Below are 17,858 nucleotides of genomic sequence, written 5' to 3' on the forward strand. Positions count from 1 at the left end.
GTATGTTCCCTTAGGAATCTTGAAGGGGTACTGAGAATTCGAAAGAAAAGTACATTCCCACACATCATACATCTGCTTACTCTAGCCGCAGTCTTACTAAATGCTGTCTGTCGTAGCATTTAGGTACCGTGCAGGGGTCCGAGGCTATCAGAGCAGAGGATCAGTTGACTCTGCAGGCAGGGTGGGTGGGCAGGATTTGAACCAGGAGCTGCAGGGAAGTGAGAGAGGAAGCCACTAGGACAGATCAACCCCAACCCCATTTCCTTCCCCGCAATAGGCCCTTTCCTCCGGCTTTGCTCCTGCCTCCCCCAGCCCCCATGCTGCCCCCAGTCAAGTTAGAAAAGATTTCTCAACCTTCCCCCCACCATGCGCCTCTTCAGTGTTGATTAAGTGGATGTTTTGCTAGGTAAATAACCTGACAGCTGTGACAGTTTGGAATCATGATTAGCTCACAGGTCTTCTTGGACATTTCCCCTGCAATCTCTTGCTTTCTCTTCAACAATAAAGTCACTGTGCTCCAACACCTAGTTATTACCTCAGTGAATTTCAGCTCTGGATCTCTGCAGGATGTGGTATAGCATCAGTTTATTTATATGGGATCTCTGACTGCTGGGCATGTTTTATTAACTGCTTTAGATTTAATGTACTTTTAAGGTTTTACTAAAAATATCCTTTTTATTTTGGCCTACAGTTGCTTTTTGCTCACTAAAATGTGTTACATTCCTGTTAACATGATTGATGATGTTTTTTTCTTTTCATTTCTAGTTATGAAAAACCTCCTCCTGGGCTTATCAAGGTCAGTGTGAAGTTTGTGCGTTTGGTCATCCTCTTAGACATATTTGACTCAGTGCTCAGGCTCAGTAACTTGTTATGAAAACTTGTTGCTTGTGATTTTGAACGTCCTTTTATGGAACCCTGCTTCTTCCTGCAGATGCCAGTCGGTTCATACACTTGGGGCTTTCTGTGTGCAGCCTGTGCCTTTGTAGAAATGTAACCAGCCGTGTGTCTGTTCCCTAAGAAACGGTGGCAGGCCCGCATGTTCCTCGGCGCTCAGTCCCCTTCTCCCTCCCTCTCTCTCGCTGTGGCTGCATCTTCTCACAGCTGTGCTCCTTCTCTGACTTGCTGCTGGTTTCCTGAGTATCATTAGCTCAGAGAACAGTAGTGTCTGGGGAAACTGGAAGGTCTCCTGGTCCAGCCCCTGGTGCAGGACACCCCCCTGTCCACCTCCACCCCTGGCAGCACCTGACCCTAGAGTCCAGTCTCTCTGCAGGAGGGAGACCTAGAGGCCTCCATGGAGGCTAGAACAGCTTTCTGCTTGCTCACATTCAGTGAAAAGAAAAGATTATTATAAAACCTTTTATTGGGCGCCTGGGTGGCTCAGTGGGTTAAGCCGCTGCCTTCCTTCGGCTCAGGTCTTGATCTCAGAGTCCTGGGATCGAGTCCCGCATCAGGCTCTCTGCTCAGCGGAGAGCCTGCTTCCCTCTCTCTCTCTCTGCCTGCCTCTCCATCTACTTGTGATTTCTCTCTGTCAAATAAATAAATAAAATCTTTAAAAAAAAAAAAAAACCTTTTATTATAAATTTAATATTCATGGGAACTAAAAAAATCAGATGGTTAAAAAAAAACCTTTATTGTGTGACAAAGTTATTTGGTGATAAAACACACTTCATAAATACAGCAGGTATGAGATTGTAAAAGTAACAGTGGTTTCCAAGGGAAAATAATTGTTTTTAGTTTAACATGTTATTTTTATTATTTTAGGAAATGTTGTTTAACTCTATACTTTGCTTCATTCCACAAGGCTTTTAAGGTAGCAGAAAAGTTTATGAATCTAATTTTTGTAATCTAGAATCAGGATTTGGAGCCCACAAATCATTCCTAAGTGAACAATACTAGTAATCTCTCTCTTAGAGTAGCTATATCATTTTCATGGGATAGTTCTTCTGGTACATTTATTTCTGGTTTTCCTATCAAATATAATTTGTCTTTCTTTCTAGTACTTGAGAGGGTGACTTAGGATGACATGGGCATGTCCAGCCCATGAGAAAGCTAGGCAGTTCTGTGTTCTGAAGCAGGTAGGAGAGAATTCCTGGGCTTTTTTGCCATGTCGTGTACACGTTGTTTCGTTTTTTAGGAAGATGAGACTAAGCCAGAAGACTGTATACCAGATGTGCCAGGCAATGAACATGCCAGGGAATTTCTGGCTCACGCACCAACGAAAGGACTTTGGATGCCACTGGGGAAAGAAGTCAAAGTTATGCAGTGTGAGTACAGGAGAGTTGCAAGTAACACTCTTCTGTACACGCAAGTTATACACCACGATTTACAAAGCGTGTTTACTTTTTTGTTGTTTAATTTGTTGTCACCGCAGCCCTGTTAACTCAAGGCATAATCTCTGTTTTATAGTTAAGGAAGCCGATCTTACATATGTGTTAGTAGTCTGAGCTAAGAAGTAGAGGAGAGCTTTAACTCCAGGGCTTCTGACTCCAAGGGCAGTGGTCACCCACAGGACCACAGCTGCCTTTGGAGTTCACTCTTCGGCAATACTCCAGTAACAAAAAGGATATTCTGTAGTAGAAATGCCAGGAAGGACAAGGGATGTATTGGAAGGGAGGTCCCTTTGGGTCTTGTATCATCATTCACCACTACACCCCCACACCAGTGGTGTTAAGGTTTCAACCATGTAACCTGAAAAGAGCTGTGAGCCCAGAGGATGGGTCCAGAACGTTGTGTTCATGCACGCCCCCACCCCACCAGGGCCGCAACACCTTCATCCACCTTATGTGGTATTTAGTATTTGAAAAAGAGTACTGCTGCCTTTTAAAGATATTTGTATAAAGATTTTTCTTGGACATAATTAAAATAGCAGTTCCTAGTCCCTTTCCCCTATTCGCCTTACCCTACGGGTAACCATGTAGACCTCTCTAAAGAATATTATTTTTATGGAGTGCTTGGGTGGCTCAGTGGGCTAAGCCTCTGCCTTTGGCTCAGGTCATGATCTCAGGGTCCTGGGATTGAGCCCCGCATTGGCCTCTCTGCTCAGCGGGGAGCCTGCTTCCCCCGGCCCCCACCCCCTGCCTGCCTCTTTGCCCACTTGTGCTGTCTGCCAAATAAATAAATAAAATATTTTTTTTTAAAAAAGAATATTATTTTGGGGATACTTGGATGTCTCAGTCAGTTATGCATCTGCCTTTGGCACAAGTCATGATCCCAGAGTTCTGGGATCAAGTCCCACATCAGGCTCCCTGCTCAGCCAGGGGCCTGCTTCTCCCTCTTTCTGCCTAATGCTCCCGCAGCTTGTTCACTCTCTCTCTCTGACAAATAAATAAATAAGACCTTAAAAAAGAAGAAGATTATTTTGGGGACACCTGGCTGGCTCAGTCAGAGGAGCACGAAACTCTTAATCTCAGGGTCATGGTTCAAGCCCCACATGGGGTGTTGAGATTACTTAAATAAAACTTTAAAAAAATATTTTGTAGTTTATCTCCATGTATCTAAGACAGGGTTATATCTTGCCTCTCGATTTTTTAGGTTTCTTCATTAACTGTTGACTTCTTACTCGAGATTTTCAGCTTTTTTTTTTTTTTAAGATTTTATTTATTTGACAGAGAGATCACAAGATTTTATTTATTTGACAGAGTGGCAGGCAGAGAAAGACAGGGAAGCAGGCTCCCTGCTGAGCAGAGATGTGGGGCGTAATCCGAGGACCCTGAGATCATGACCTGAGCAGAAGGCAGAGGTTTAGCCCACTGAGCCACCCAGGTGCCTCAGATTTTCAGCTCTTTTTTATGTGCCTCCATCCCACCTCATACATATTCTTTCTGTCTCCCATTTTCCCAATACCTTATTATCATAATTTAGTTAAATCTTCTGTGTAAATTTAATTATGATTATCTTCAGAATTGAATCATATACTAAACCACTATGTACTTTATATACTAAACCACTATGTACTTTATACACTAAACCACTGTGTACTTTATATACTAAACCATTATGTACTTCATACATTCTGCATGTTTTCTTTGCCCTGCAATTAATAGTTGTCTTTTTGTTGTTCTTGTTTTTGCTTTTTTCTGTGTACTGATTTCTAATTCAACTCCTTCAGATGCTTAAGGTATTCTGTTGGGTTTTTTTCCTCCTGAAGAGATTTGTTCCCCGTGCTATCACCCAGGGACCTTCTGTCACCATTCACTCTTCAGTTTCCCTTAACGTCCCTCTTGTGTTTAATCTCCTATTTGCTGTATCTTGGGTCTTTTTTATTATATTCTCTTTCTGTGGTAGAGCACATTCTCCAGCAGCTGAGAAATGGGTTTATGGAAGATAAAATTTTCAAGACTATATTTTTCTGGAAATATCTCTATTTTGTATTTTTAGTTTGCTATTTAGTTAGAATTCTGTTAAAAACAAACTTCCTTCAGAATTTTTAAGGCATTGCTCCATTGCCTTCTCATTTGTAGAATTGCTATTGACAAGTCCAAAGTAATTAAGATTCTGGATGCTTTGATGTAACCTGCTTTTTTGTTGTCTTTGGTGTTTTATTCTTCCTCCCTAGAAGCTTATGAAATCATCTTATTCCCAGTGTTCTGAAATTTCACAAATTGTTTCATTGATTATTTCCTCCCCTCTGTTTTCAGTTCTGTTATTCAGATGAAGGACTTCTTAGATCGATTTTCTAATTTCTGATCTTTTCTCTCCTATTTTGTTTTCTGCTCTCTAGACTATTTCATCAAGGTAGCTTCCAATCCTTTGATTAAGTTTTTTATTTCAATTCCAAAAGCTCTTTTTTCTTCTATGATTTTTTATTCTTTAATTGTTGCAAAATGTTCTCTAAGGATGTTAATTTTTTCTTCTCCTTAATGTTTTTATTTCTTCCAAATTATTGTTTTCTATTTGTTTTTTCACCTTTTTCATTTAGGAAGACACTTTCAGGTGATTTAAACAACAGAAGCATATTGTCTCAGAGTTCTGAAGGCTATCAGTCAAAAATCAGGGTGTGAGCAGTTTGGCTCCTTCTGAGGACTGTGAGGGAAGAATCTGTCCCAGGCCTCTCCAAAGATCCTATCTCACAATGAGGTCACATTCTGAGGTACAAGGGATTAGGACATTCAGCATAATGGGGACAGGATAGAGGGGGCAACACAGTTCAAGCCAAAATACACTATTTAAAAAAAAAAATCACACTTTGATTTTTGCACAGGATTGCTCAGTAACTACTTGGCTTATTTCTAAAACCCAAGATTAAAGGATGCTTGAGGAAACAACTGATTTATGTTTTCTGGTGTCTTACATGGTTCATCCACTAATTGCATTTGCTTTGGAAATTGAAATCTAATGAAGAATATCTTTAATATGATCTGATACTTTATCTTGATTAAGTAAAACTACATCATCTTACAGAAATATATCCCTTTTCTTTGTTTTTAGGTTGGCGTTGTAAACGGTATGGTCACCGAACAGGCGACAAAGAATGCCCTTTCTTTATCAAAGGCAACCAAAAGTTAGAACAGTTCAGAGTAGTAAGTAAAACCCAGAGTTTCACTTTACATTTGCCAGAGGTGGTGAATATCTGTGACTCAAGCATTAATCAGTAAAAAGCAGGTTAACATGAAACACATTCCCCAGGGCCTTTTGCCCAAAGTATCTGGTATTAACTCTGTTAAACTAACTTTGTGTGACAGATTAGCTCATTAGCAAAAAATTAATTTTTATTAAAGTGTTATTTCCTTATGCCTTGGGAACACTGATTTTGTTTTCTGAAAGGCATTGTTATATATTCCGTGACTTTTTACTTATATTAAAAAAAATCTTGTTTCATTACTAAAATAGTGTTCTAGTCTGGTCTTTGTGTAAAGATTAAAATATCTGTTATAAACTAGATATGTATGTATAAATGATATATCCTTTGCATGACAGTAAAACAGATGTCATTTCCCCACTTTATTTTCACAGTCACCTCCCAGGGTTGTTAACTCACCATTCGGTCACTGTTTCAGTCAGCTTAACTATGCTGTTACCAGAGAGATTGGCATTATCACCATATATCAAACCAGAGTCCATAAATATTTGAAAACTTTGAAAAACTTTGAGACATTTTAAAAATTGTACTTTCATTTAAAAAATTGGGAGAAAATATTCTGGAGAAATCAATGCTACTTGGAATAGCAATTTTCCAGTATCCAGTTTATAGGTAAATCAGTGCTAACTCTCAAAAAAAGGAACAAATTCATATATTTTTAATTCAGAAACCTAAATTCTAAGAATAGATCCTAAGACTCTAGCAAAATCAATATATATAAATTTTTAAGAATATATAAGGAATTATTCAGAATTATATCTGTGAAAAATAGACTAAAGAGAATAGGAAACAACTGCAATGGCCAGCATACCAACATAAGTACTGTAACACAGACGTCATATAGCTTTTAATGAAAACATAAGTGAAAAAATAGAATTATATATATATAATGTGATTATAATTTTTTGTAAATTACAGTAAGTAGAAGAAGCACACTAAGATGTTAGCAGTAGATATCTCTAGCTGGTAAGAATATAGATATTTTTAACTTTTCTATCCTTGATATGAAAAATTTTTACCAAACATTTTTAAAGATAATTCACTTACCGTAAAATTCAGTCTATGTGTAGTCATATTCTAAGTACTTTTAAATCGAGAATACATTTGCTTTACTTTAACAAAATTGACATGTTACAGTAAAGATTTTCACACTTGATTTTTTTTTTTTTTTAAAGATTTTATTTATTTATTTGACAGAGATCACAAGTAGGCAGAGAGAGAGGAGAAGGCAGGTTCCCCACCAAGCAGAGAGCCCGATGCAGGGCTCAATCTCAGAACCCTGGGATCATGACCTGAGCCGAAGACAGAGGCTTTAACCTACTGAGCCACCCAGGCTCCCCGACACTTAATTTTTTAAGTCCAATATTGGCTGTCTCCAGAGCAAATATGCATTACGTAGCTTGATGGGGATAGCTCCATATCTTTTCTGGGCACATACATATGTTCTCATGCACCTAAACATGAGTTATTCTTACATATCATTTTCCAACTTGTTTTTATTTAATAACCCTTGATCATCTGTCCACATAGAAGAAAGAGAATTACCTCAATACCTCTAACCTTGAGTAATATGTAATAATGATTCTGCCATGTTTGATATCCTTAAAAAGTCTATTCAAAATATATTTGTATAATTGGAAAATCTTTTTTTTTAACTTCCATGAGTTTGAAGTAATGGTGACCCTTAGCAAGGATTAGAATGTGTTAAATATAAAATTACACAAACAGGAAGAAAAATCTGGTTTCGGTGAAATATGGATTTAATTTTTATTTAACTGATAATCCATGGATGCTAATGCAACCTTAACTTTTTCCCATCCTCAAGGCACATGAAGATCCCATGTATGACATCATACGAGAGAATAAAAGACATGAAAAGGATGTAAGGTGAGATGGCCCTGGTGCTAACAATACCCCCTTAAAGTCTGAAATTATATAAAGTTGGAAACAACCGTTCCAGTATTAGATGAGTGGTTTGGTGACTATGGTACTTCAACTGTTAACTATTTGGAAGGCAGGAGTCATCACAGGAAAAGCCAGTGGGTAGGGAACCTGCAGGCCAGCCTCATTCAATTTGGGTTAGCTTAAAGCAGTGGGCTTGGTCCTGCCTGCTCACTTCCTGATGGATAATAACTTAGTTTATCTTTAACAATATGAGCTATTGTTAAAAATTATCCTTAGACATGATTTAAGATAGGGTAAAGAAAGGAGAGGGTTTGTTTTTCTCAGACTAGTTACACGGAGTTCTAATTTTAAGGAGGTAGTTTACCTAGTATGAACTCGAGCAGTTGTGGGTGGTTGGGGGGGTGAAGAAGGAAAGGAAGCATCTGTTCAAAGTTATGTAGTAAGAACTGGAAAAACATGCAGCAGTATTTAGGACAGTGAAAAGAATACAGAATGGCTTGTGCACTGGGTACAGTCCTATCAAGGAGGCACTGGTGTGGACAAGAATGAGGAAAATATGCAGAAACAAAAATTGGTACAGTGTTCAGTAAGGTGGTTATTCATGATGTTTTTTACCCTCACTGCTGCTCTTAATACCACTTTTATCTGTCTTTTTTTCAAGTTAAATTTGGTTCTTTGGTTAATCTTCTATGTGTAGGATACAGCAGTTGAAACAGTTACTAGAGGATTCTACCTCTGATGAGGATGGAAGCAGCTCTAGTTCCTCAGCAAGTAAAGAGAAGCACAAGAAAAAGAAGAAGAAAGAAAAGCATAAGAAAAGGAAGAAGGAAAAGAAGAAGAAGAAAAAACGAAGGCATAAGTCTTCCAAGTCAAATGAGAGTTCAGACTCGGACTGAACAACTCGACTTTTTCAACATTCTCTTCTCCCACATCAGACACTGCGGCCAAAGACCAGAGGCGTGCAATCCGGGAGGACTAGGATAGAGCAGGGTATTTGGTGTCCCGCATGTGAATTCTCACCTGCCTTCCAGCAGAGATGTGACCCCAGGAGGGTGAGTTGTACTTTTCTGGGCGCTAGCTCTGGACAGCGGCTGATGTCAGGCAGGAGAGCTTTGTCCAGTATCTTCCTCCCGCTGATCCCTGCAGTTTGTGATTCCTTCAAGCTGCCTCTGCCAGGGTGGCCGGACCAAGGAATGAGTCTCTGAGGACGCTCCAGGTGCTGCTGCAGCCTTTCCTCCCCAGGGCGCTACTTAATTCCCAGAGACTTCAGGTTTGACTTTCCTCTGTTGTTCAGGATAATAAAAGCTTGTTATTTATTTTTTAAAGGTATTTATTTTTTATTTCTGAATAATACATTAATGTGCTCCAAATTTAAAAGGAACATAAGGTTTAATCATGAAAATTCTTTCTTCTTCCTTTCTCTCCTTGCTACCCATCTCCCTCCCCCAATGGCTACCAGTTTCACCAGGTTCTTATTTGGTCTAACAGAAATATTTTATGTATCACAATAAATATAGGGTTTTTTTAACATAGATGCCATAAACACTCATATGAACATTGGGGGCTTTTTTTTAATAGCATAAAGCAAATTATTTTAAGTACATTTACCATTGCTGCACCAAAAGGTATGTGTTTATAATCACCTGAGATGGTTTATTACTTGATGAGGAGGGGTTCCTATAAAAGCAATGAAAAAATCTTATGTGGCTACACTGTATTTCACTTGCTTGGATCTTACTGCGTGTGTCCCAAGACTTTTCCCAGAGTCACTAACTCAGGAAATTTTTAAGAATATAGAGGAATTAAGGGCGCCTGGGTGGCTCAGTATGATCTCGGAGTTCTGGGATTGAGCCCCATGTTGGGCTCTCTGCTCAGCAGGGAACTTGCTTCCCCCCTCCCTCTGCCTGCCTCTCTGCCTACTTGTACTCTCTGTCTGTGAAATAAAGTTTAAAAATACATTTTTAAAAAAAGAATATAGAGGAATTATTATATGGGTATATATATTATATATATAATATATATATTATATAATTATTATATGGGTGTATATATATATATATATACACCCACATCCCGAAACACATCCCTCACTTCCTTCATCTTCCTGCTGATTAAACACAGCTCCTCTATCTTTGTGCCACAGCCCATCAGTGTGGTGCCTGCAGCTAAGGGAGAGTAATTCTTTTTTTTTTTTTTTTAAAGATTTTATTTATTTATTTGACAGAGAGAAATCACAAGTAGATGGAGAGGCAGGCAGAGATAGAGAGAGAGAGAGGGAAGCAGGCTCCCTGCTGAGCAGAGAGCCCGATGTGGGACTCGATCCCAGGACCCCGAGATCATGACCTGAGCCGAAGGCAGCGGCTTAACCCACTGAGCCACCCAGGCGCCCATGGGAGAGTAATTCTTGATCTTGACTGAACCATATAGAGAAAGATCATCCTCACAGGTGAACAACAGGGGCTGTTCCTGTTTTCAGGGCCCCAGTGACTCTTCTCCCATTTCTGACACCTCAAATGGAGTATTTTCCACTCCTATCCAGGAAGGCATTACAAACCCTCACACCTCCCTTTACCAAGACATCCTACCAATCAACCATTATAGTTGTCGTAGACAGAATTCTAAAATGGCCCCAAGATTTCCCACTAATTTCCAGGACAGTTAATATGAATTTTACTTCCGTGATTAGATTACTTTACAAGCACAAGGAAAGGGAAATTGTCTGGATGTTCCTAATGAAATCAGAAGAGCCAGAGTTTTCTCTGGCTCTGAGCAATATAGGAAATCAGATTCTAGGCCTGTGAAACATCCCTTGTGCCACAGCTGACTTAAGGATGACAGGGCTATAAGGTAAGGAATGCAGGAGACTGTAATTACTACAGCAAACCCAAATTAGAGGCCCCTGATCAATACCAGCAAGGAAACCAGAAACTCTGTCCTACCGCCAAAGGAAACTTAATTTTGTAAACCTCAACGACCTTGGATGCAGAATCTTTACCCAGAGCCTCCAGACAGGAGCCCAAACTTGCTGACATATTGATTTGGGTCTTGTGGAACTCTAAGGAGAAAACCCAATTGAGCCTGCCCCGACTTTCGATCTACAGACTATAAGATAATAAATGTTTGTGTTAGCCATTAAGTTTGCAGTAATTTATTAGACAGCAACAGAAAACTAACACTATGGTTTAATCAGGTTTCTCTTCCTGTCAGGCCAGTCTCCACTGTGCCCTGGAGTGGAAGGCAGAGTAAGAGCACTGGCTCTGGATCCACACTGCCTGGTTTTGGAAAACAAGCTACACCATTCATGAGCTATCAGATTGTGCAAGTTGCCTGACCTCTCTCTGTGTCATTTCCTTGACAGCTAATATTTACCACATAGAATCATAGAGATTAAGTGACATGATAGTTGTCACTTCTAAACATCTAAAACACAGTTTGGAACATTTCAATTGCTAAATGAATGTTAGTTGTTCCTGCTGCTACTTACACTATCATCATTCTCTATTCCTGCTTCCTCAGGGATTCTCCACTCCTGAATCTGTACTCCTGCAGATTCTTCCTTTTGACTGCTCTGTTGCCAAGGGCATTTAAAAACTGTTTTGAAATTATAAAAGGAGGGACACCTGCCTGGCTCAGTCAATAAAGCGTGCAACTCTTGATCCCACAGTTATGAGTTCAAGTCCCATGTTGGACATGGAGCGTTCTTAAAAAAAAATTTGTGTTTTAGTAAAATTTTAAAAATAATACATGATCATAAAAATTTCCCAATTCAGAGCCATTACATCCTAAAAAGTGAAAGGAAAATCTGCTTAAAATGGTTTTAGAAAGCCTTAAAGATCTCTTTAAAAATACATTACCAGTTTTTTAAATTAGTTTTACATAACTGAATAACACTATGAATATGATTCTGTGACTTCACCTCATTTACCTTATCTTGGCAATCTTACTGCTTACTACAAGCTTTAAATGGCCACAAAACTTGGTGAGAATGTACTAGTTAAATAGTACATTTATCTGTTCTTCTTTGTACAATTCAGTTACTTCTTTTTAATTATAAATCACCATTCATGATTTATGAGAAATCATGTTTTATGAGATTTATGAGAAATATGTATTTATTTGGTTGTTGTGGAGGGAGAATGTTCCCTGTCCTTCAAGGTCCTTCTAGCTGGACTAAGAATTGAACTGACATGAGACAGAATAACAAGAGAAAATCAAATACAGTTTCCTATGTATGAAATTTCAGACAGTGAAGGGATAAGACACTTAAGAGCTCAGGAGAGGAGTAAGGGACTGAGCAAGACATTAGCAGGGAGGGGAGAGATGTTTGGAAAATAAAGGCTCCCCTAGTATACAAATAAGTAGATAAAGAGGAAGCTGTTTAATAGCACTCTTCCTGGTACAGGCAGGCAGTTGGCGGTAGGGGGATGGGGTAAAGAACTTTTCCTGATTCTGCTGGGTTTTGATTGCTTTTAACTCAAAATAACATGCATGTTAAAGTGACCCATTTGGGGCAGCATGCCCTTGGTCCCCTACATGCTCATTCAGATGACCAATATACTTCTCATACATGTTTGGTCTTTATCCAGTTTCTGGTTCACATCTCCCCAAAACACTTGGAATTTCATGACTGAGAAGAGCTATGAGAGCATCTTTTCTTTTCTTTTTCTTTTTTTTTTAATATTTGGTCTCCTGTCCCCAGTTTCTGAAATCACGTCAGAGACATAAAGGCAAAAATGGGTGTTTTGATACAAGCCCCTTTTCACCACAACTGGTTTATGTTTATGAGGTGAATTTTAGAAAACACCTAACAGTGGGGACTGGTTGCTAGGAGTACCAACCTTGTACAGCATCAGGAATTCTTCAGTCCCACCCCACCCCCCACCTGATTTCAGGGGGGGTAAAAGGGCTGGAACAAATGAATCACCAATGGGCAATGATCTAATCAATTATCCCCATATAATAAGGAGCCTCTAGTTTGTTTGGAGAGCTTCCAGAAGAGTAAATACATGGAAGTCCTGGAAGAGTGGCACAGCTGAACAGGACATAGAAGCTCCTTACCCCTTCCCACATACTTTGCCCTCAGCATCTGTTCCATCTGGTTCCTGAGTTACATCCTTTTGTAATAAATCAATAATCTAGTAAGTAAAATGTTTCTGTGTGTTCTCTGAGCTGCTCTAAGCAAATTAATCGAACCCAAAGCAGGGGACATTGGAAGAACCTCCAAACTATAGTCTGTCTGTCAGAAGCATAGGTGATAATCTGGGCTTTTCGGTGACCGTTGAAGAGACGTGGGGCAATCTCGTAGGACTGAGCCCCTAACCTGTGGAATCTGATATGTCTTTCCAGGTACTTAGTATCAGAGTTAAATTGTAGGACACCCTGCTGGTGTCCTGAGAATTCACACACTGGATTGGTTCCAAATCTTTCACCTTCCCACAAACACTGTAATGAAAATCTAGCAGTAACTATCTTAGTATGCATGTGTGTGTATTTCAAAAGAATAGCCCATTAATAGTGGAATTGCATATTTTAATTTTCACATATACTACCAAATTACTCTCCAAGAAAGTCTGTACCAATTTTCAAAACCTTTTAGCTCACCTAAAGAGGTCCATTTCCCTGCCCAAGAGCAACCATAACCGAAAGGCTCTTTCATCCCTTTAAAAAAAAAAAAAATCCTCCTTTGATCCCTATCTGTTTAGCTCTTTCCTCTCCTTTATAGTAGGGATTTTGCTTTATTTTGTTTTGGGTTTGGTTTTTTTTTAAGGGGTTTTTTTTTTTTAAGATTTATTTTGTGGGGTTAGGGGGAATGAGTCAGGGTGTTGCAGAAAATAATCACACCAGCAAGAGACCAAGTAATACTCAGAGAAGTAGGAAAACTCAGATTTATTTTATGTTGGTAGACCCAGATGAGTTCATACTCCGAGTTCTGGGCCCTGGGTAATGGGGTTATAGAGCTTTTATAGGGGACTGCAGGCAGTCAGGTTCCACGGGCTATGCTGACTGCTGGTAGGTGGGGGAGCAGGAGTTGCTTTAGGCAGGAACAGTAGCGCAAAGAGCCTGTGGCCGGAAGCCTGATTAAAGAAGCAGAAACTGCTGTTTATCTCTTGCTCCCAGTAGGGCTTTGGTTTTCTCTAGATTATTATTAGTAACTTTCCATTTTCTGACGCCTCCTGGCCTGGGCCTGCTCAGGGTAATTTTTCTCTTCAACAAAAGGGGCAGAGGGAGAAAATCTTCAAGCGGACTACCCACCAAGCATAGAGACCAACTTTGGGGCTCAATCCCTTGAGTCACAAGGTCATGATCTGAGCAAAAACTAAGCATCAGACACTCAACTGACTGAGCCACCCGGGAGCCCCTTAAAAATTTTATTTTTAAAGTAATCTCTATACCCAGTGGAGGGCTCAGACTTGTAGCCCCAAGATCAAGCATTGCATGTTCTACCCACTGAGCCAGCTAGACATTCCTACATCAGGGTTTCTGAACCTTGGCCCTACTTATTTTAGAGACTAAATCTTACTTGTGGAGGTCTATTCTGTGCACTGTAGGATATTTAGCATCATCCCTGGCCTCTACACACTAGACACCTCTAGTACTACCACTCCTCACTGTGACAACCAAAAATATCTACACACAAAGGAATGAAACTGGACCCTTATACCACACAAAAATCAACTCAAAATGAGTAAATATTTAGGGCACCTGGGTGGCTCAGTGGGTTAAGCCGCTGCCTTCGGCTCAGGTCATGATCTCAGGATCCTGGGATCGAGTCCCGAGTCGGGCTCTCTGCTCAGCAGGGAGCCTGCTTCCTCCTCTCTCTTTGCCTGCCTCTCTCCCTACTTGTGATTTCTCTCTGTCAAATAAATAAATAAAATCTTTAAAAAAAAAAAATCTTTAAAAAAAAAAAATGAGTAAATATTTAAATGTTAAGACCTAAGGGGCACCTGGCTGACTCAGCTGGTAGAGCATGTGATGCTTGATCTCAGGGTCATGAATTCAAACCCCATATTGGACATAGAGTTTACTTTAAAAAATAATAGTAGTAATAATAATAAATAGATAAACAGATAATGTTAAGACCTGAAGCTATAAAACTCCTATAAGAAAATATAGGAAAAAGCTTTTTTTTTTTTTTTAAGATCTTATTTATTTATTTGACAGACAGTAGGCAGAGAGGCAGGCAGAGAAAGGGGAGGAAGAAAGCTCCCTGCCGAGCAGAGAGCCTGATGTGGGGCTCAATCCCAGGAACCTGGGATCATAACCTGAGCCAAAGGCAGAGGCTTAACCCACTGAGCCACCCAGGGACCCCTAAGAAAATGCTTCTTGACATTAGTCTTAACACTGAAGTCTTGGATGTGACACCAACACATCAAACTAAGAAAGCTTTTGCACAACAAACAATTGGAATGAAAGGGCAATCTATGGAATGGGAGAAAATATTCACAAGCCATATCTCTGATAAAGGGTTAATATACAAAATACATAAAGAACTCCTACAACTCAACAGCAAGAAAACAAGCTGATTTTAGAAACAGACGAAGGAGGGGTGCCTGGGTGGCACAGTTGGTTGAGCAACTGTCTTTGGCTTGGGTCATGATCCCAGGGTGCTGGGATCAAGCCCCATATTGGGCTCCTCTCTCGGTGGGGAGCCTGCTTCTTCCTTTCCCTCTGCCTGGTACTCTGCCTGCTGGTGCTGTCAAATAAATAAATAAAATTTAAAAAAAAAATAAAAACAGACAAAGGAATTGAATAGACATTTCCCCAAAGAACCATCAAGTACATAAGAAAAATAAAATCAGGGTTTTTTTTTTTTTTAGGTTAATGTAATACAAATCAAGAGCACAATAAGATATCATCTCATATTTGTTAAGATAGCTATTACAAAAAAAATAATAAATGTTGGTGAGGATGTGATGAAAAGAGAACCTTTGTACACTGTTGGTGGCAATGTAAATGGGTGAAGTTGCTACCAAAAACAGTATGGCAGTTCCTCAAAAACTTAAAAATAGAATTACTTTTTTTTACTAATCCCAAGTCTAAGTATATATCCAAGGTATTAGAATCAGTATCTTAAAGAGGTACTGCACTCGCATGTTCACTGCAGCATGATTCACAATAGCCAAGACATGCAGACAGCAAAAATGTCCATCAACAGATAAATGGGCAAACACAATGTAGTATTATTTAGCCATTAAAAAAAAGGGAAATCCTACAGCTTGTGACAACATGGATGAAAGAGGAGGACTTTATGCTCACTGAAATAAGCCAGACACGGAAGATAAATACTACATGACACCACATGAATCTAAAATAGTCAAACCCATAGAAACAAGACGATAGAATGGTGGTTCCCGGGGGCTAAGGTGATCGGGAAACGGGAAGGTATTAGTCAAAGAGTAAGACATTTTACTTATATAAGTAAGTCCTAGAAATTGACTTTACAGCATAGTGTCAACAAGTAATAATACTATATCATACTCAATATTTTATGAAGGAAGATCTTATGTTTGCTCTATATATGTAGTTTTATACATATATAGTGAGTTTTTCATATATATAAATATATAGAAAAAGTTATATAGAGAGTGTGAGAGAGGAGGAGGGAGGGAACGAGAGAGAGAGCATGTATGCATGCAGGAACAAACGTTTGAAGGTTTATGGCATAGACTGTGGGGAGTATTTTCATGGGTATATGCTTATCTCTAAATGCGTCAAGTTGTATATCAATCATACTTCAATAAAATGGCTTAATAATAAGTAAAATGTATGGAAACAGCCTCAGTTGGGAGTCACTGCTTGAGCAGTTTCTTGAAAGAATTGCCTATACAGTTGACCCATGACACCATGGGTTTGAATTCTGTGGGTCCACTTATATGCAGATTTTTTTTCAATAAATAGAGTAAGCATATTTTCTCTTATGATTTTACCACTTTTTAACATCCTTTGTTGTAAGAATACAGTGTATAATACATACAACATACAAAATACATGTTCATCAATCATGTTACCTGTTAAGACTTCCAGTCAACAGTAGGCTATTAGAAGTTTGGGGGTAGTGAGGATATACTCAGATTTTTGAGCAGAGGGTTGACACCCTAACCTCTGTGTTCAAAGATCAATTATATTTGCTCTCTTTATATACTTTTCTTTTTTCCTTACCCATCATGCTCTTGGATATACCTCTTAGATTAGTACACTTGGACTTCCATAACAAAATACCACAGAATGGGTACCTAAACAACAGAAATAGATTTTCTCACAGTTCTGGAAACTAAAAGTTCCACATTAAAGTGCCAGTAGATTGATTTCTGGTGAGACCACTCTTTCTGCTTGTAGACTGCTGCCTTCTGAGCCCTCACTTGGCCTTTCTTCTATGCCCACACAGAGTACTCTGTTAGCTCTTGCTTGCCGGGGTCCAGCCTTGACAGGTCCAGGTATCCCCAAAGGAGAGGCAGTGTTGGCAAGAGGAATGAGAGAACCACACAGTGAGTTTTGGTCTGTTTAGTGAGTTTAGGCATCTCCACCTTAATTCTGATTTTAGAGCTTCTTATATAGGCAGTTTACTTGGGGTAGGGGGTTACATTCATGCAAAGGACATCAAGGGACTCAAGCACTCATCAGATAATTTCTCTTTGTTCAGTACATGTTATTCTGGTTAAGCTATAATGGGTACAGACTGGCACCAGAGATGGGGGACAGGGTCTGGCTTCTTGAGTAATTATGTCCCTCAGAAAGCCATGGAAGGTAGCATAAATATGTGCTTTTTGGTAAAAAAAAAAAAAAAAAAAAAAAATAAGGGGGGTTCCTGGGGTCTGCAGGAAAACAGGATATAGATTAATGGAAATGGAGAAGCTTTACAGATGAACTAGATAGTAAGGAACTGCATAAAAACAGGATGTAGATTCATGGAAAACGAGAAGCTATCTGGAGGAACTAAGTATATAGGAGAGAAGTAGGAACAAGAAGGCATTACCTTTGCAGGAGACAGGGTGTATTTCAATGGCTCGGCTTGGGAAATCACTGGACAAACATCATCCTAGGGAGGAAACCTTCTATCACAGTACACATCTAAAGTTCTCCAGTATCCTAGGTACAGAATAATTTACCTCCTTGAAGTTGCTCCGGCCCACAAGCCTGAGAGATGTTTGTGGCAGATTAACAAGGGGCTCTTTATTTGAAAGAGATACAGGGATCAGAGAAAAAGGCAAGAGACTATCAGACCGTGGTTATCTGCCGAGCTAATCCGGCCCTCGGCAGGATTTGGCCTGCATCCAACCTTAACCTAGTGGGGCAATGCCCTCAACCAGGCCTCATGGCTCCCAACACTTGCTCTTTTATAGAACAGTTCTTTTGGATCTTATGGTCTCACTTAACC

At 39.5% G+C, this 17,858-nt stretch overlaps 1 protein-coding gene across 5 annotated transcripts in view; it reads left to right on the forward strand.

Annotated features, from left to right (window-relative positions):
- Positions 1-17,858, forward strand: part of LOC116569631 (retinitis pigmentosa 9 protein) — a 177,383-nt gene that overhangs the window by 14,719 nt on the left and 144,806 nt on the right. For 2 of the 5 annotated variants that reach the window (XR_004277110.1, XR_004277111.1), the window contains exons 3-7: positions 766-796; positions 2,135-2,264; positions 5,428-5,519; positions 7,404-7,465; positions 8,181-8,535. Coding sequence is in view for 3 of the 5 variants with exons in the window: in XM_032306013.1 (XP_032161904.1) it covers positions 766-796; positions 2,135-2,264; positions 5,428-5,519; positions 7,404-7,465; positions 8,181-8,379 (514 nt within the window). In the remaining 2 variants the exon portion in view is untranslated. Of the gene's footprint in view, positions 1-765; positions 797-2,134; positions 2,265-5,427; positions 5,520-7,403; positions 7,466-8,180; positions 8,809-17,858 lie in introns of those variants that run through there. The other 3 variants (XM_032306016.1, XM_032306014.1, XM_032306013.1) reach the window with 2 other exon arrangements.

Source organism: Mustela erminea, chromosome 11 (genome assembly GCF_009829155.1).
Source record: "Mustela erminea isolate mMusErm1 chromosome 11, mMusErm1.Pri, whole genome shotgun sequence".
In the NCBI taxonomy this organism is placed as follows: Eukaryota; Metazoa; Chordata; class Mammalia; order Carnivora; family Mustelidae; genus Mustela; species Mustela erminea.